This window comes from Camelus dromedarius, chromosome 11 (assembly GCF_036321535.1).
Source record: "Camelus dromedarius isolate mCamDro1 chromosome 11, mCamDro1.pat, whole genome shotgun sequence".
In the NCBI taxonomy this organism is placed as follows: domain Eukaryota; kingdom Metazoa; phylum Chordata; class Mammalia; order Artiodactyla; family Camelidae; genus Camelus; species Camelus dromedarius.
The window spans coordinates 31,508,174-31,528,500 of NC_087446.1; the positions used below are offsets into that span (position 1 = coordinate 31,508,174).

Below are 20,327 nucleotides of genomic sequence, written 5' to 3' on the forward strand. Positions count from 1 at the left end.
ATTTTTGCAGACAAATAGGTATTTGGGGGCCAGAGAAGAGATAAAAGAAGTGTTCTAATAAGACATAACTAGATTATTGGAGGAAAGAAATGAAAAGTAGAAAAAAATGGCCAGAAGTAACAAATAGGAATTGATAGAGTGTGTGGGAAGGAAGGGAGCTAGGGATTTGGGGAGCAGGAGTTGACAATTACCTGTTTTTTTGTTTTTTGCAAACTACACATCTTCACTATACCCCATCCCCTAGAAAGGATCCCCCAGTGGGCTTATGCTCTTCTGAACTTCAATAATCATCAGAGAGGGAGCTATTGTTATAACAGGATGAGTGTAGTGTCCAACCCCTTTGTTGGGATAGGAAACATGGGTTGTTGGAGAGTGAGGTCCCTAGTTCTTCTGATAGAGCACTGGTTTGACAGGACCTCCATTTCCCTTTTCTTTTTATTGGGAGGTGGGGGTGGGGTTAGATGACTATTCATTGAGACATAGGATACAAGAGAAATGTAGGCATCAATTACTGGAGGAACTGATGGAAAACTTCGAAGACCTCAGAAAGGTCAGGTTGAAATAAAATAAAAAGAAACAAATTCTTAATGGAGATTGCAGTATAAGAGAGTGATTACATTTTCTCTCCTCAATTTCAAAACATTGAAGCCTTTTTCAGTAGCCACGAAAAGATATAGTCTTAGTAAAAATGATGTCATGCAGAAAGCATCTGAATGTTTTTCATAATTTTTATGTTTTGTTTTAGGAATAGTGATTATGGAGTGTAAAGTAACATCGGCAAACATAGCTGACGCCTGGGAAGACTTCTGCTCCTCAATCAGTTGCAGGAAGGATAGGAAGAGAAGTGAAATATGACATAAAAAGAAGGTTGGTGTTTTGTTTTCATTTGTTTGTTAACAAGACAAACCATCCAGGAAGAGTTTGTTTCTTAGAGATAAAGTGAGATGTATGCAAAATGCCAAACATAGAAACTGGCACATTCTACTGTAATCTCTAAAAAATGGTTTTCTCTTCTCCTTAATAGAACAATTAAACATTAATACAGTAAACATTAGGTAAAACATTAATTTTTTTGAGATTGTGAAAACATAAATACTTTTACTTAAGTGGAATTAATTGCACAGCGCCCTTGCCTAAGGTAGATGTTCTTCATCACATTCTGCAAATCAAGTATCACAATACACTAAGCAGAAAATATGTGTACGATGCTGTATTTTAATTTCGTTTCCAATACTGTGATAGCTCACGGGCATACCAAAAAATGACTTTTTAAAAATCACTCCAAAAAAACTGCTCCTATAGCTGAAATTTTGAGTCAAAAAGGATTAAAAGTTGGATGAGTCAAGATAAAATGGAATGTGAGCTGCTTATAATCTGAAAGCCCCTAAAATCAACATTTCTCTTTCAGCATATTTTCAAAGGTATCTTTCTCCTTCAATACTGTTTCTTCTCCCTTTTCTGTCATCATTCTTTATCTGACTAGTGCTTTCCCTTCTCCCTATTTGTTTTGGTTCATCTTTTGAAAACCTAAAATTGTCTCATGCCTTTCCTCTTACTTGTCATTTTAAAACTTGTACCCACTGTTTTGATTTTGGCAAGTTAATGTTATTCGAATTCATGCTGTTGCTTAATTAAACAACCACTGGACCAACAGATTGGTAAGACTGGTTTTCAAATAAGCCTTGGCAGTTGCAAAAGTGTTTTTGGTAATGGCAGCTTCGATGGAGTAACTTTGATCCTCCCCTGGGCTCAGTTCTTGGACTTTCCTCTTTTCCATCCACACCCACTCCCTTGATGATCTCATCCAGTTTCATGGCTTTAAATATCATCTCTACACTGATTACTCCCAAATTTATATTATTTAGTTCAGACCCCTCCTCTGAACTTTAAACTCACAGATCCAACTGCCTACTCAGTATCTCCACCTGGACGTCTCACAGGCAACTCATACCTAACATGTCCAAATATGAGCTCCTGGCATTCCTCCAAATCTGCTCCCCTAGAGTCTTTTCCACCTCAGTAATTGGCTATCCCATTCCTCCAGGTGCTCAGGCTAAAAACAACCTTACTTTTTCCTTTTTGTCACACCCTGCATTCAACCTGTCAGCAAACACTGTTGGCTCCATCCATAAAATTGACCCAGAACTCAACCACTTTTCACCATTTCCACTGCTACCTTTTGTCCATGAACCATCAGATCTAGCCTGAATTATTGTAAGAGCATTCTAGCTGGTCTCCCTGCTTCCTACTTTGGTCTTTCCTTAACACACAAACCAGAACAATCTTATTAAAAATAAATTGATCATATTGCCCCTCTGCTTAAAACCTCCAATGGCTTCCAATGTCATTCAGAGTAAAAACCAGTGACTTTATAACTTATGGTCCAAATTGGGACCATTCTGAGAGTGAAAGGGGATGCTAAGAATAATTAACAGCCTCTAAGTAAGTGATCTAGGTGTAAATTTGGGCCATCCTGGTCACCCACTTATGAGGCTCCACATAATCTCCCCTAGCTCCCCATTATCTCTCTGACCTCTGACCTCACCTGTTATACTGCACCTCAACCCCTCTGCTTCATCACCAGTCCCCTCACTGTCCTAATGGCATGAGGCAGACTTCCTCAGAGCCTTTACTCTTTCCCTAGATATGCCCTTGGCTCAATTCTGCTTCCCTTCAGGTCTTTTATTCAAAGATCCCAGTGAGGCTTTCCTTGGGAGTGCTGTCTAAACATTTAAAACCTCCTCCCCAATTCCTAGCCCCCTTCCCTGCTTTGTTTGTTTATTTATACTTATTACTATCTAACATTCCATATATATTGCTTACTTACTGTATTTAGCACCTTACATTTAGAATGTAAGCTCAAAGGGCAGGAATTTTTGACTTTTTGCTCCTAAAATAGTTGGCACATAGAAGACACTATATAAATATTTGTAAGAATAATGAACAAATCATGACTAGTTTAAAGGGATACTTAGGAGATGTGTAACATCCAACACAATTAATAAACGGTATTATCATTTTATAGTTATTTTCCTATAATTCAATTCAACAATGTATTTTGGAAATTTACGCCTTGTGAGGATCTGTACTAGATGCAGAGGTTGGGGGTCTGGGAGCCACAGAATGAATACAATGAAAGAAGAGACAAAGTTGCTCAAGAAGTGAACACTATAGGAGTAGAAGAGATAGGGAACATGATATTATAGTTACATGTGAGTGACGCAGAGTTCATGGCAGTAAAGAGGAGGGAGAGATTATATCACTGAGTTTTCAGACATTTCTGATTACTGATCAGCAGCAATAACTTCCATACTCTCCAGTATGATTCATTTTTCTCATCTTCTAGAGCTCCCAGCCCCTAATACCGCCATCCTGGTATGTGTTCTCCATTCCTTGGTAGGAAGCTGCCTTGTATGCCTACATATAACTGACCTTCAGATGCCTGCTCCTCATTGTCCAGCCTTAATTTTTCAACATGAAACAGCGGTTACTAACTCGGCATTTTGCAATATGATCTCTCAAAGTTTCCAGAATATTTTTACCAAATAAATATTGGCAAAGTTAAACCATCAAATTGAACAAGCAAAGCAAGCAGATGCTAAACAGATTTTTTTAATAGCTAGAAAGAAGGTATTTTGGGAGGAAAAAAATCGACCCTTTGAAATCAATAAATCAAAGTTTATTGATTTAATCTCTGGATTTGTTGTAATTTTTATGTAGCTTCTTTGAATAATTTCATTTGATAAAAACCACTCTGTGGATTTTCCTTAAACTAAAGGCTTTGTGTGTGTGTGTGTCTGTCTGCCTGTGTGTGCTAAGTCTTTAGCCCCACCTCAGCCAGAAGGGAGTAGCCTCAAGGGTGTGGATAATTGAAGCACTCTAAACAAATATATACAATATCTTATTTTCAAGTAAGTTCAACAAAATTATAGCTGAGCATATGCTTCAAAGCAGAACATTAATACGTTAAATGACAAACTTAGAAAAATTACTTAAAGCAGTTACCAACTAGATAAAATTTATTTCCCCTCCTCTCAGCAAACAAACCCATCAAATAAAAAGTATGCTAAATGGTACTGAAGAATGGTGATACTCATTCCCATATAGTTTATTTTAAATGATCTTGGGTAACATTAAGTGCAAAGAGTCTTTGCTTGTTATTTATAACATTTCTAAGATAAAAAAATTAAGCTTATTATGCAAAGTTCACACAACCATGTTATAATTTATCAGTTAAGCTATAGGTTTTACAGGTTAGTAATTACCAGAGCAATTTATGTTTTTTTAAATTTTGGAGTTATAATAAAACCTAATCATATAAATCATTTTAAGGCAAGCTAATCATCCCAGCTCTGGCATAGGTTAGCTCTTTACTTATTTATTCTGACCAAGTCACTCTGACTCACTAAGTCTCAGTTACTTTGTCTGTAAAATGGGGTCAATATTGGTACCCAACTAACAGGGTTCTTGTGAAAACAAGGGATGCAGAGCACTCCACAGAATGCAGTAGATAGTAGCTGCTACCATGACTCATGACCATTGCTACTGAAAAATGGGCATGAGCAGATTTCAAAGACTGGAGAATAAAGGTAGCTAACTGAAGAGTAGTGTTTAGGAAGCATTCCTACTTATGTATTACTTTGTTTTATCTTTTTGATTTAAAAATCCTAAATATTGCCTAGCATATTATACATGTAAATACCTGTAAAAACCTGATTAGTTAATTATCATTTTCTGCACATTTGTGCTACATTAACATCACAAGGTATTGAAATGTAATTCTTTCAATGGCCTAAAGAGACAAACAAATACTCAGATCTTGAAAGGCATATTATTTGCACAACATACTTGGGGAATTAATCATGCACTATCTCATATTATTTAATAAATCAGTCCACAAATTATCACATTTAATCTCTTACCAAGTAGACTGAAAGGACTGCAAAGGACAGGAACGTATATAGTTTTTTATCTTTCACACTAAATGACTTGGCACAAAGGAATTTCGAACTAGTGTAGTGGAAATAGCACTGGGCTAGAAGTCAGGAAACACAGATTTCAGCTGAGTAATTGTAGACAAGTCACTTAACTCTCTTCAGGCTTCAGATTACTCATCAGTCATGTGCTTTTCCATTGATGACATTCAGGTTCCTTTTCAAATGCCCTCATTCTAAGAAACACTAGCAAGAAGGGTTTTTTTTTTAACCAATGTTTGTCATTTTAATACAATTTCATTTTTCCATATATGCAAATTGAAAGACATAGGATCCTTAATTATAGATTCTGTTCATTCGTGAAAACTTGCCAGGAACTCAGAGTTCTTGTCACTGTCTGTTCATCAAACACAAATCCTTCCATCTGTTTTAAAAACAGCAAGCCCTTTCCTGCCAGCATTCTTCACCCCACCCTGTTTTATTTTCTCCTTAGTACTTACCACACTCTGGCATACTGTATACTTTACCTAGTTATTTGTTTCCTATCTCCCCCTTTCCCACTTCCATGCCAAGTACCAGGCCTGCCTTTTTTAAATTGAGGTATATTGAAAATTAAGAATTGTATGTATTTAAGATGTGCAATTTGATGATTTGATACACAAATATATTGTGAAATAATCACCACAGTTAAGCTAATTAACATACCAATCACCTCAGATAGTAACCACTTTTTTGCATGTATGGTGAGAATACATAAGATCCACCCTTTTAGCAAATTTCAAGTATACAATAAAGTATTGTAAACTGTAGTCATATGTGTTGTACATTAGATCTCCAGAACTTATTTCTCTTGCATAAGTGAAACTTTGTACCCCTGGAACAACATCTCCCCCTGTCTGTGCCTTTACCAGGATTTTGGGAACACCTAATACCTTTACCCCAGTATTTCTCAAGTTGTAATTCATGGATTTCTAAAGTTTGAAAAATAGTAATTGGAGTTCTGCAAAAAGAGGGTTGCATGGGCAAATAAATCTGGGAATGTCACATCCTATATACTTCTCACTGGGAGATACAAGACACATAATGAGAATATTTATATGTTAGATGGACATATCTGACTACTTGGCCATGAAGCTAGTAGCACTCTCTAAGGCTCTGAAAGTCCAAAGAAATATTTTCAAATGAAAATGGAAACAAATTAAGTCAGACATATTTATGGTAGCCTGAGTAATAGGGTAATACCTAGAGGCTAGAGAACTCCTAAGAAGTCTTATATAGAATGGAGAAAGATGCAGGTCTATAATATCATAAGTAAAGAATAAATGAAACCTGAGACTACTTATATGCTAGATTAATTGGCTTATTTTTCTGATCACTCAATTTCCAGAGATTGTGATTAAGGACATAGAGTTGTACAGCAAAATTAATTTGTAGCTCAGCACTAATTTATATTCCCAAGCGACATACGAGAGGTAGGTAGTAATCATTTCCAGGAAGGTTTCCTCTGGTCCTTATCTTCAAGGAAGACTCTCTTCTGCTAACTCAGGAGAGAAAGATTCGTTCCGAAACCTATCTCTGAATGGAAGAAATTCTATGATGGTTTAATGCACACATGCAAACAATGCTCTAGAGAGAACCAGATGGCACTTGATGTTTTTCTTGCTGTTGAAATTTAAGTCAGCTGAAATAATAACCATGGTAAGTTTTTTTTAACTAGATATAAAAGGTGACTATATTGAAAGAGCTAACGTAAATTTTAGTCTCTGCTTCAAATTTGATGTAAGCATTGATGACAATAAGTAGTTTGGCTTTAAAGAAGACAAGATTTTGCTCTGCTATCAGTTAAATATATGTTACTTCAGTCTTCTCTGATTGCTGGCCATTGTAATACATTCAATGTGATATTTGCTAAGCAAGCATGTCTGCCATCTGGTTACTGAAACTGTATTGTTGCTACTTCATAGATACACATGGCCCAGTAGCACTGAGATGTAGGGAACTGATACAAGCCCGTGGATCAATTCCAAAGCAATTTGAGAGTTCAAGCCATTCATTTGTTTGCAACACAAAGTATTCTCCCCAGAAGAAAACAATGAGTCTAACTTGTCTGTCTCTTTCCTGTCCTGGTATCTTTAAAAATGTCCATCATGACAGGGTGCACAGGGATTTACAATATTAAGCCAACTTTAGGGAAGAATGCAAAGAAGAAGAAAAAGAATGAAAAGTAGTCTGTGTGCTGCTTGTGCCACGTCCTATTTGGTTCCAGTGCCTGCAGAAGAAGCTGGATAATATGGCAAACATCCATATGTGTCTATAATAGTAGGGAGAAGAAGTTCCCAAACCAGTTTTTTCATCAAGTCCCTGGCAAGTTCCCCTCTCCCTCAAACCAAAGGCAGAACTAGTAGCACAGAGCCTGACACTAAATAGGGGCTCAAAAAATGTTTACCAAATATAATCCTCTGGGAAGTCTGTGAATAGTAATATAAATGACTGCTAGAATACATTGTAATACATGCATTGTATGGATGCCTAACACCTGGTCCAGGCTCTCTCAATTTTGGTACTATTCACATTTTAAGCTAATAATTCTTTGTTGGGAGTGGGAGGGGTGCTGTCTTACACGCTGTAGGAAGTATAATGGCATCCGTGGCCTTCACCCACTAGATGCCAATAATGTCCGCCCCCCCCAAATGTCTCCAGACATTACCAAATGTCCCCTGGGGGTGGTGGTTGACAGCATCACCCCTAGCTGAGAACCACTTGTCTAGTCTGTATGTTCTTGTCATCTACCAGAATTAGAAATATTATACTCTCTCTTCTCTTTTTTTTTCTGCATTGATATTTCTTGATCTCATGTTGAAAGTATTTTGTTTTCTTAATCTGCTTTCACCCAATTTTCTCTAAATTCCATGTTTTCATATATCTTGGTAAGGAGAGCTTTCTAGGTACGTCCATACAAGTTAAAAAGACATGTTTCCCCCTTAGGGGAGGGGAAATACGAAATAAAGATTAAACATTCCATACAAAAATTGGACTAATAGCTAAGGAGGCTGTTTTACAGAATGAGATTGAGGTGGTGTTGGGCCCAGGATAGACCCAAGATCCTAAGCTGGAACTAATGTGTCTGTGAGTCCAAAAAGAATTTCTGCGTCTTAAAAGAAACTACCTTCATTTGTTTGCTATGCACCCTTGTAATCTTAACAATAAAACTCCTCTGTTATACAAAAGTATCCTTCTGACAAACAGATTTTTTTCTCCCTTGGCTTTGTTTTTATTTACTTCCTATTTATGTTAACAGTTTCAGGAAGATACCAGCACGGGCTCCAGGAACAGGCTGTCTCAGTAACTCCTGCCCCTTCAGAAGCACAGTGAGTAGTCCTTCTGACTGTAGAAATCAGCTGCCTTTTAAACCTCTAAGTAAAATGATGATGTTAAGTATCTATTCTTTCTTACAATGAAAAAACTTAAAATCTTAGAATTCCAACTTAAACTCAGCCAGTGGGCAACCTACTTGAAAATGACTGCACATCCATGTCTAAGAGTGAAAAATAATTTATGACAAATAAAGCTCATGAAAAATTCTAATTTCATTCATGTTGCTACAAGTATACTGTCATGCTTTTAAAAAATGTGGGCTGGTAACATTTTTCTACCTTATTTACAGCATAGAGTTAAAACGTGTGCCCTTACCTCTCCTCCAGTGCATGGTAAAGGACTGGAGTATCTGGAAGTGCACATAGCTCCCTTCTTGACAACATCATCCTCCAGGCCAAATGTAGCTGAGCAATTAGTTGCAAAGTACTTGTAAGGCTTCCATGTCTTCCCAAAATCCTGGGACCGGTCTAGCACCATGGCTGCCGGCCTGGGAGACTTGAAGACCATAATTAGATGAGTGAAGTAGAATTCAGTTTCCAGGTCTAACTGGATCTTTTCTCTGTGCACATCCTCAGCAGACTGCCACCACGTGCGAGGAAACCTGAAGGATGAGTCTGCCATGGCAGCTGGCAGATGAGCCAGGTGAGGCTGGGCAGCATTGCATTTGTCACATTTGGGCTGCTGACAAGTCAGATCAGTGTTCTCACTGTAGAAGCAGTACAGTTCAGTGGCATTCTGACCACAGGTGGTGTCTGCCCAGAGTTTTCTCCCTAAAGCCAAATTTCCCATTCTAGGGTTACAGGCTTTTTCACAGCGGGCACTCACTCCAGCCACTCCACTCAGTCCTAGAAAAGGGAAAGCATATGTAATTCAAGACAAACCCATTTGGAAAGCTCTTTTGTCCACCTAGCCCATCTTCAACAGTCAAGTTATCCCCATAGAACCTGAGACTTCCAGAAAAGAGGAAATTCTACCAAATTTGAGCATAAATACTGTTCTGCATTTATACCCTTTGTATATGCAAGTGTGTGTGCACATATGTACGTTTCATGTTCAGCTATAAAATTCACAGAAAAGAAAAGAAAATCACTTCAGGTAAAGGGCAAGAGGAAGGAAAGTGGAAACACTGAGGTAAAGATAATGGGCCTGAACCTTTTCAAATACTTTACTTTCTAAACAGTCTCTATATTTGAAATACACTCATTTGTTTTTGAAGTCATGACTTAAATAATACCCCAAACCAATAATGTTGTTTAAGATCACTCAAGTTAGTCTTTCAAATATAATTTGAGTCCTTAGCATTATCTAACATGTTCATGAGAATGCATTAAGGAAAAAATGTAAAATTCTACGACATTGTTAAGACAGAAACATGAAGAGACAAATTTCCTAGAAAAGCAATATGAGATATTTAACCAATATACAATAGGATCTCATTTAGGAAAGTAAAGCTAGAGACCATTGGAGCTCAGATGTGCAATATCTATTTTTTTAATATTAAGTAAATATAACAAAGAAAAACCCCTCTAAACTGCCAAATGACACCAAGCTTATTTAACATGCTCTCTGCCTCTGGAGTGCTTCTACCTACGACAGGTTATATAGTAGTTACCTGTTTGCTTAACAGGAGAATGTTTACAGTCTGGCAGCCACTAACAGCACCTTTAAACATTATCTGTGAACTAACACTTTCTTGAAGAAACATGCACTTCCACCCAAAGGTCCAACAGATGTTAATGTATCAAAATTACTTAAAATGATAAATATTATCCACCTATTAACATCCTGACTACATAATATAATCCTTTATTTTGGGCTTGTCATTTTAATTATGAATACCTTAAGCAAAATCATCTATTTTAAAAGTTAAAACAGAGAGGGGAAAAGGAAAAGGAAGTCAAACCCCAAATTCCAGCTAATGGAACATTTCTGCTTCTTAAGAGGGAGCACCTCTGAACTGTTATCACTGTACTGCTGGAGAAGCCAAATGACAGCTTAGACTAAAAGAGAGACGTTTCACATACTCAGTGACTATTGCGAGCCTCCCATAGCCTTGTAACCAAAAGAAAGGGCTTCCTTAAGCATATTTTTAAAATGTCAAATTCAAGTGTGCCTTATGCCTGGACTCTGCAGCTTTTCTGATTAGCTGGGGCAACAGCTGCTTGTGGCCAGGATCACCTAAACACAGTGTACTATGACTCATCTGTAAAACATTTCAGGGAAAATCATATACTGCCCATACAAGTATTTTTGACTTGAAACACTTGCCTTGTGATATTTATTTACTACGTTTTGATTGCTTGCATGTTTTTGCCATAACATGGTTTGAAAACGGAAAAGTTTATTAAACTTCACTTTGTTGCTGGGGGAGCATGAGTAAGTGCACGCAGGGGTGCATGAGTAGCAAGAATTAAAGTAAAAGCTTAGACCTTTAATGGCTCCTTGGGAAAACCACTGAGTAATTTTAGATGCCTCCTAAAGTAAGAAGAAAAGATTGGAACCAGATAAATAATTGGTGGACACAATACTTGGAAATCCCTAAAGAAGCGACAACCATTCAAGTAAAGCAAGGATGCTTCTAAGAATCTGACTGATTTGGGATGCAGATTCTAAAGACTGGTTTTTACTTCATGCCAGCGTCTCAGGAGGCAGAGTGGAAGAAGCTGAAGGGAAGGGAGAAGCGCGCCAGTGCTCTCTCCACCAGTCCGTCCCTCCAGCCCACTCTCCTTTCTGGAGCAAGCGAGTTAGTTTCGTTGGAGAGACCGAGTGGCCAAAGAGCCCCTCACTTTCTTTCCCCCTTACACGCTGAACTCCACTTTCGCCTAACTGGAAACCAGGTGACCCGGGAGAGGGAGGGAGAGGAGCTGAAGGGGCTCCCGAATTTAGAAACAGCGAGCTAGGAACGGGTGACCAAGGGCTGCCGGGGGAAGATGGGATGGGAGTGGGAGGGAGAGCGCATCTGACGACGCCTCTGCCGGTCGTCCAGTTACTGAGACAGGAAGCAGACCCGCCTCCGACCTCCCGCGGAGCCTCGGCCAGGGTACCAGTTCCCCAGGGGCAGCAAGCCAAGTCTGTGCAACCCAGGGTGATCACCACCTATCGTCCCAGCCCCGGGTCTCACTAAGTTCCAGCCACTGCCCCAGGGAGAAGACACTCCCCCCGCCCCAGGTGTCCCTACCTGGCTCCCTAGTACCCAGCATGAGGTTGGGGACGATGGCGATCGCTCTCAACAAGAGAGCGGCCCGGCCCACGCGCGCCCAGGGTCGCTGGGCCACCCCTCCCCATCATTCCTCAGGCCATGAAGTGCCGGGGGATGGCGAGCTTGGTCCTTTGTTCCCTCACAAAGTGGAAAGGCAGTTTCTTACAAACCCAAACCGTGAAAGAAACCAAGGTCGGGCTGTCTCCGGCAGGGCGCACCCAGGATATCGGGTTATCCAAGGGCATGTGTATCGCAGTTGCAAAAATAATCAACAGTATTTTAAATTGCGGAGACGCGGGGAAAGGAGGCGGAACATGGCCACTCGCTTCATCCTCGGGAGCTGAGCTCGGCGTTCTCAGCCCGCACTCCCCTGCACCCCCGCGTCCCGAGGTGGGGAACAGAAGGAGCGAGGGAAGGGAGGTGGGGGCCCGGCAGCGTCACCACCCACCTGCGGCCACCGCGGAGCAGCCCCAGAGCAGCAGCAGCCGCGCGCAGCTCCCCATGGCCGGGAAGAGCCGGGAGGACCCGGGCCGGGCGGGTACTGGAGGGAGCCGAGCCCTCGCGGCTGTAGGATGAAGCGCCAACAGTCCTCGAGAGGAACCGAGGCTTTTTATTTCTTCCTCCTCCTGGGGCGCCAGGCTCGGACAGTGGGCGCCGGCGGCTGGGAGCCGCAGGCTGGGGCCGCGCCGGGCGGTGGGGTGACCCTCGCGCACCGGCCTGGAGGGGCCCGGGCACCTCGGGGGCGGCGGGAACCCCGGGACCATAGCCGGCCCTGCCGCGCTACCCAGCGGAGCGGTCCTGCAGGTTCCTCCGCCGCTAGCCCGGGGCTCGGCGCCCGCAGCAGCCGCTGAACTTTGCGAGACCTTTCACTTCCCGGCCGCCGCCGCCGCCACCGCCTCCTGGGCGTCCTCCTCGGCTTTTACCACCTCCTGCTGCTGCGTCTCGGTCCCGTCCTTCTCCATGGGCAGTTCCATGGGATGCATTTTTATTGCACCGACACGGCGGCGCTCCGGTGCCAGCCCTCCTCCCCTCGCACCTCCACCCCTTCCTCCTGCCCGCCCCCAGCGCTCTCTTGACAGCCCTGGCGCTGTAGCCCGCGCGTTCGGGTCGCCGCCGCCGCCCAGGGAGGGATCCTCTCGCCGGATCCGTGGCCCCCGCTGCCTCGCTGCCAGCGCGACCAGCCCGCCTCAGCCCGCGATCGCGCCCGTCACCTCGGCCCAAGGCTTCCCTCTTGCCCCTCCCGGCTCTTGCCCTCCATCTCCCTGCGTGACCCCCCTGGAGTCCTCCAGCACCCACAGGCCTCCTCTGGGAAGCAGTCTCCCACCTTCTCCCGGAACATTCCAGAGAGCAGTTGACTCCCTCTCAATCAGGTCAGGGCCTGCCAAGGGGCTTAAAAAACCGCGAAACAGGCTAACGCCTACTTCTCACATCCCCCAGCAAAAGAAAGCCCTCCTTCTTACCCCTCCACCCCTTCACCAGGCGTCTCGAGATGCAGGGGTACCCCCCCCCCCCACCAAGTAATAAAAGCAGCATAAACTTGAAGGAAAAAGAAGACCCAGGGGTGGAACCCCTTAGCCAGCCCGGGGTCACGGGCAAGGGAGAGCGCGCTACCTGCTAGGTGGCATTCGCCAGTTCTCTGCGGACTTTTCGGGGTGGGGGAGGGCATCCTGGCTAAACAATCAATGCTTACATTATCCGGGGTGTATCCATTTTGATGTCAAATGTGTTCTCTAATTAAAACTCAAGGTGCTAAAAGAAAAGGGTCACAGGATTAGCTAGTGTGCAGTTTAAGAACATCTTTGTCTAGGGGCAAGGGCACGACAAAGAGAACCTCTTTGGTCCTTCCAAGCACTCTCATTCCATACGGAGTGTGTTGTGCTGGGAAACAATTAAGTTGTGAAATAACTTGTGGGGAACAATTCAGTAGCAAGGCAGGCAGCTAATTGTGGACAGGATTGCTCAGGGCTGCTGCTTATGGAAGACGATTACATAGCATTTGAGTCCGAGACTTTTGAAAGGTCTATGAAAATATAATCCTACGTACACAACCAGAGAAACTGGGGAAAGTTAACTAGAAAGAAATGTTTATTGCAGTGTTCATCTTGTGCCTTTAAATATTTTTTCCAGAAAATTAACTACTTTACAGATACTGTTGAGTTGTGTTACTGATGACAACAATTCAGAGCTTTGGGGCACATGTAGGCATTATTTATGACTCAGCTGTGGATATATAAAAAGTTTGTATCTTCTAGGAGGGACTGGGATGAGGTCAGCATCATCCATTTGGGAGACACTAAAATTATTCTGGCCACCTCTGGGAAGTGATAAAAGGTATAAGGAAGCAATTTATGTAACACTTAGGAAACTATACCCTTTGAATTTTCAAATATTGGCAATGTTAGGGCTTTCTTCATATCTTATAGATATGCTCCCTATGGAGTCAATCAAACATCTCTCCAAATTACTCTTCTTACCATATAAATAGAAATTATAACAACCAAGGGCTCTTAGTACCAATATTAACCTAGCACTTTAGAACCAATGACCGAAGCAAATTTTAAAAAAGAAATAAAATGTGTATTTATTATTAACTTCTGAGTCTACTGTATTGAGGCAGAACTACTCCATTTCTCATTACAAATTTCAAAGACATTTAGTGTCTGTACCAATCCTGCCTTGATAGTATACTTCCTTGATTGCTCTATAACTGGTTCCTGTTTCCTTTAACAAGACAGTAAGTTCCTTAATGATCAAGCAGTTTTTTATACTTAGTCTATACAAAACATTATTATTGTTTTCTTTTATTCTTAACTGAGAACACCTGCTAGATATATAGTAAATTTTCATTAAATGTTTCTTTCTGAGTTATGTTATAACTATTGCTATATATTAAGAACAAGGATTAAGAAGAAACAGTGAAATCAGAATGGTTCCCCATATTCTAAAGGAATGTGCACACTTACACTAATATTTTATATATGAAGCAGCTCAGGAGAGAAAAGTGGTCAGCATTCTAATCAATTTCATTTGGTTCTATAGTCTAATTTACTTATAAATTCTATTTTCATTTGAAGAAGCTCTTCAGAAAAAGTTTACCTACCTAAGGGAAATCTTGCTCAGTGATAAGCATATAATGCCTATGATTAAACATTTTTGAAAATTTCAGCAATGAATTCAGAATTTTAAAAAAAATTTATGAAGAGTAGAAAACAACATGCTAAGCGCACACTACCGCTGAGCTATACCTTCCCACTGAATTCAGAATTTTTAAAAAATTTATGAAGAGTAGGAAACTTAGCATACCCATGGGATTTTGATAACAAGTTTCCAGAAGCCACATAATTGATGAATTAAATCTAGAATACTTCTGAGAACTTCAAAGAAAGCTGAAAGGGCTTTTAAGAACTAAAATAGATGGCATAAAGTCCTTGCACCAAAGACCTTATTCATGAGAGAGCTCTTTAGGTCTTCACTTAAATTATTCATGCAGTGTTAATAAGTTTGTTTATTCTGTTATCCTAGAACATAGCATGTTAGAAGTAACAGAGTAGGGTGAAGCGGGATCCTGTTAAAACAAGGAATGAGTTGAGGTAACTTGCTAATAAGGAGGATGGTAGAACTATAAAAAGTAGCCATAAGAACCAAAAACCAAATGACTATCTGAGGTCTTTTAGTTCAGAGGCAAAGCACCAAGAGGCTGTAAAGGTGTCACTCTATTATAACTTAGTACAATAAGTGAGATTTCTAATGGATCATGGGATATTCAGCATCAAAAGGAACCTTAGGGGTCCTTGAGGCCAACTTCTCACCCTATCAGAACTCCTTCCACAAAATCTCTGTCCAGTGGTCATCTAGTTTCTGTTCTAGAAGTCTTAGTAAACAAAAGCCTCAGAAGCAGCCCTTTTCATTTTAGGTAGTGTTTTGTTTAACTGTGAATTCTCTCGTCTTAAAATTCTACTTAGGTTTATAGTTTAGTTATCCACAACAATACAGACTAGGTCCAATTTCTTTTCCAATAGGTATTTGAAGATTTAAAGTCAGATTTTATTGCTCCTCCTAACTGTTCTCTTCTCCAGGTTTTTATTTAATCACCCATGTATGTAGCACAATTTCCAAACCTTTAATCATTTTAATCATCACTTTTCAAATATACTATAGTCTGTCAATGTTACTCTTAAACTGTGCACCTAAAACTCAACTCCGGGTTTGTCTGGATTGGTGTAGAATAAAATAGAACTAGTAGTTCCTTTAACTTAAGTCTAGGGCTTATATTTCTATAGCCTAAAAATGTATTAGAAGCTTTATGATGTTGGCTGATATTATGCTTGAAGCAAACTAAAATTCCCTTTTTACATACTGATGTCTTAAAGAGTCATTAATAAAAGGTAAAATATATGTTGTTTAATCAGAAGGAAAGAATTCCATTAAAATACATCATAGGCAGCGAGTATTGAATAAATATTAAAGAAAAAATCAACAAATTCAAGTTGTTAAATTTGAAAAATGGTTAATTTTTTAAAACTGTTAGTCCTGGATGGGATAAGTATCTACTTCTGTGGAAAATTTGATTCTTCAAGAACACTGTGTACATTGGTATTACTAGACACTTCCAAGGAAAAGAGGGACTTTGAAATAATGTATTTTTAGTATGCCTAGTATCTTTCATCCATGGAACTATAAACATTATCTCATTTATCCTGGAAGCATCAATGTGTAGAAAGGAACAGTAATAGTTTTGCACATTTTTAGAGAGGGAAAGTGATGTGAAAGATGTAAATGCCAAATTTAGATCATTCAGTAAATATACACTGGGATAGTACATGAGTTTCTAGATTTTTAAAAAGTCATTGCTTAGCCACCAATTTTTCCATGAGTGCAATCTTGTCTCTTTTTGAACTGGAAAACTGTTAGGAGAAAATGAAATGGAGATTGTTTCCATTGAAATAATCCTATATTTTATTTGCTACCTGGTCTATGCCCTTCAAATGCCCTTTAAAAACATCATCTTGGGAATTCCCTTAAGCTTTAATCTAAGCCTCCTGCCACTGGCACTGTGTTTCTTATTTCATCTGCTTCCTGGCTACAGCTGCTCATTCCTAGGAAGGGAGTATGCGCCTTTGAAAATACATGTGCTCTTCCAGAAAGGTAAGCAGTACTTTCCTTTAAAAAAAAAAATGCACGCATGCTCTCTTATCTTCAAATTAATTATATGGAGTCTAGGAAGTTCAAACAAACAATAACAGTTCTGTTGTTATTACAGAGATAGTTACTCTGGACAGCACTGTATTGACACAAATTTTAAACACTTTCTCTTCTAAATGCTCTTAGTTAAAACTTTCTATACATATTGCTATTTCTGACATTGCTGAAAAGATGCTCAGAGACAAATAACTACTTTTTTAAATGCAGGGAAATAGATATAGAAACAGTTACCAAAGGCCTCATGGGGATAAAGGAACAGTAAGCAATATAGATAATTCCTTTTATTTATAAATAAATTTATTTATATTTTTCATATAGTAGTGCAGTAATTAGAAGCATGGACTATGGGATCTGACTCCCCAGGTTTGAAGCCTGGCTCTGCCAACTGCTACCTGTGTGACTGTGGGCAAGGTATTGAACCTCTCGGTGGAAAATTTTCCTTATCTGCCATGTGTGAATAATAATAGTATCTAATTAATTAGGTTATTATGAGTATTAAATAAGTTAATATTTATGAAATGGTAGGAAAGAGCAAGACACATAGGAAGCACTCTAAGTTTTGTTAAATATATAAAATAGTTAAATTCAAATCCATCAAGTATGTACAATCTCTTTTGACCTATCCTAGAATTCCGTCATCAAGTTATACATGGATATTTCATAAGCAGAAACTAGACTGTTGCCCTGGCTTAATCTTAAATGCTGTTTCAGCTGTATAAAAGGCATTACACAGGAGATGAAAGTATGAAGCAACAACTTTTTTCTAGCTAGAGGGAGAGGGAGATTGGCCCTGATGGAGCAGCTACAATTTACCAGGCATAAGGTTGAATACTTTATAATTCTCACAGCAACTCTCTGAGGCTAGGTTTCCCTTGATGAGAAAACTGAAGCTCAGGGAAGTTAAATATCACCAAGGTCACACAGCTAAGTAAACCGACAAGTGAGTATTTGAACCCCAGTGTGTCTGACTTTAAGCACAGTATTCTTTCTGTTTCCTCTTTCAAGAGAGGTAGCATAGCAAGACAGTTAAAGAAAGGATTCAAAACTAATTTTCCAATTTCCTCATTGGTAAATACACTCATAGAATGTTTTCTACCTTAGCAATCACAGTTTAACCCAGGGAGCCATGAATTTAACCACCACCTACCTTGCTTACTCCCAGACATCATTTGTGAGCTTCAGGGCTGTCAATGGATAGCTCCACTTAGATATTTCAAGTTCAAAACATTTAAGGCTAAACTCACCGTCTTTATTCCCTAGCATGTTACTCCTCCTATATTCCTTATCTTGGTAAAGGATCTACTGGATCAATGCAAAATAAGTAGTATTTTCCAAACTTCTGCTGAATAGTCACGTTCAGTGAGATATACTAAGTTTTCTGAGGAAAAAAAAGAGTTCTGTTGTCACATGTATCGGTATTAGGTTAAACAAAGTTAAATACGACTTCTCAGAATCTTTAATATACTAAGTTCATTGCAAATCTTTAAGAAATTGACATGATATTATATTGGATAGGATTGCATTCAGTTTCATGGATGCAACTCAATAGCTTAACCAAATTGAGATGGATTTTCTTCACATGACAAGAAGTCAGGAGGTAGACAGTCCATTACAAGCACAGCTGCTCAAGGAAGTCATCATGACTTGCATGGTTTACTTCCTCATAGTTGCAGGAATCCCCTGTTCTAGGCAAGAGACATGGAAAGAGAGAAGGAAAAAAGATATATGCCAGCTGAGTCTTAAAAAGCTTTCCCAGCAGCTTCATCCACCTGCCTATGTCTGATTGTCCTGAGCTGGGTTATGTGGCCTTTCCAGACCATGAGGAAGTCTGAGGAGGTGAGAATTTTAGCTGGACATATTGCCACCCTTAAAAAATCAGGCTTCTAATAGAAGAGGAGATTGAATGTCAGGTAGATGTACTGTATATATCATCAAAAATTAGTAATTTCACTAATGTATCTGGCCCAAGCACCTATTAACATATTCCATGGCTCCCCATCGTTGACAGATGGAGTTCATGCTGCTTGCCTTGGCACCCAAACCTTCTATGATGTACCAGTTCCTGCCACAGGGTCTCTGGCTCCACTCAGAGTGAACTACCTGCCATCTCTGAGATGACAACAGGGTTTCATGCCTTTTGTTTCCACACACTCTGTCCCTTTGCCTCCTCTTCTCACCTCCTTCTGGCTAATTCTGGCAGGTTCTCGGAAGTGTAGTTTGGACAGTAACAATAATAGCTGTGACACTTTTCTCTCTTACTTTCTTCTCTTCCAACAGGGTTAGTTGCCCCTCTATCATCCCATGGGTCACTTCATTATCCTCAATTTTAGTTTTTTCTTATATATTGAGTGGGGGAAAAACTGGAAGCAAAATTGTATTTATACCTAACTATGGGAAATATACATATGAAAAAGGCATGAATATATCAGAATATTAGAAATTACTGTTTCTCTAACTTCTAAACTTTCAGCAATATCATGTAACTGTTATGATCACATTTTTATTTTAAAAATATAACAACTTAAGGCAGAATATGATAAAGCACTATCTGATTAGTGACATATGAAGTAGGTGGTCTGCAGCAGGTGGAACACTGTGGGCTCAGGAGGTTCGAAGAGCTACATGGAGGATGTGGACATAATTGAGTCCTAACAATTGGATTTGTTTGTGTGAATGTGGTGGCCGGTGTGGATGGGCCTTGCTTTTTAATGGCCAGATGTGAATATATAAAGTGCCTCCCAGGAGAGTGAGTGGAGTCTATTAGGAGAGGGATTCATGGGGTCAGTAGGAGGTGAGAAGGAAAAAGTATATTAGGACTACTTCATGCTTCTGTAAGTCCAGCTGATCTGTGTTGGAAAATTATGTGACTACAGCCCTTACTATCTAGACATGGCATATAATAGATCAGAAAAGAGAAGACCTGGAAGGAGGGTTAAGAGGTACTTTATGAGAAGACCTGGATATAAACCAAGATGATGATAGGGAAAGTGGAAAGAGAGAGAGAAATTGAAGAAAAAAACCAAAAAGCCAAGGAACTGACAAGGCTTTGTAATTGATCATGGGATTGACAGAAGACAGGAAGAAGTTAGAATGACTTGGTGGCTCTGAATCTGGTTAGTTGAAAAAAATGATGATCTTTTTTAGGTATAGGAGAATCAGGAAGTTTAGTTGGTTTATGAGGTGGGGTGATAGGCAATGGCCTTGCACAGGTTAATTTAGAGATAATAGCAGATCAGTCAAGTCTCCAGACAGAGTTAAGAATCATTTACATAAAGATAACAATTGAAACAATAAGCAATGAACAATAAATTGAAATCTCTTAAGAGAAGCACACTGTTTTAGAAACATTTTCTATCAGTATCGTATCTACCTAATTCATAATAATCATGATAAAGCATAGGAAAAGACTTTGGAAGTTTATTATGCCATCCTCTTTTTGACGTGGGAAAACTGAGGTCTGCTGAGATTGTCTATTTACAAGCTGTTATTCCGTAAGCTGCAGTCTACTCAAGGTTATACAGCTCATTAGGATTAGTGGCTGAGTTGGGATTGAGCCTTCTGTGTCCAGAACTCTTAAGTCAGCAATTGAGAGCACAACAGTTCTACTCAATTTTTCT

At 39.9% G+C, this 20,327-nt stretch overlaps 2 protein-coding genes across 4 annotated transcripts in view; one reads left to right on the forward strand and one right to left on the reverse strand.

The window, feature by feature from the left end:
- Positions 1 to 12,571, reverse strand: part of NTN4 (netrin 4) — a 104,229-nt gene extending 91,658 nt beyond the window's left edge. The window contains exons 1-2 of one of the 2 annotated variants that reach the window (XM_010989970.3): positions 11,957 to 12,568; positions 8,625 to 9,154 (exon numbers count right to left, since the gene is read on the reverse strand). In XM_010989970.3, coding sequence (XP_010988272.2) covers positions 8,625 to 9,154; positions 11,957 to 12,272 — 846 coding nt within the window. In that variant the 5' untranslated portion in view covers positions 12,273 to 12,568. Of the gene's footprint in view, positions 1 to 8,624; positions 9,155 to 11,956 lie in introns of both variants that reach the window. The other variant, XM_064491605.1, reaches the window with a different exon arrangement.
- The window catches only part of SNRPF (small nuclear ribonucleoprotein polypeptide F), a 222,400-nt gene that overhangs the window by 156,334 nt on the left and 45,739 nt on the right, over positions 1 to 20,327 (forward strand). The window contains exons 3-5 of one of the 2 annotated variants that reach the window (XR_010383163.1): positions 746 to 867; positions 8,233 to 8,302; positions 8,885 to 8,951. The gene's annotated coding sequence lies outside the window, so the exon portion shown is untranslated. The remainder of the gene's footprint in view (positions 1 to 745; positions 868 to 8,232; positions 8,303 to 8,884; positions 8,952 to 20,327) is intronic. The other variant, XR_010383164.1, reaches the window with a different exon arrangement.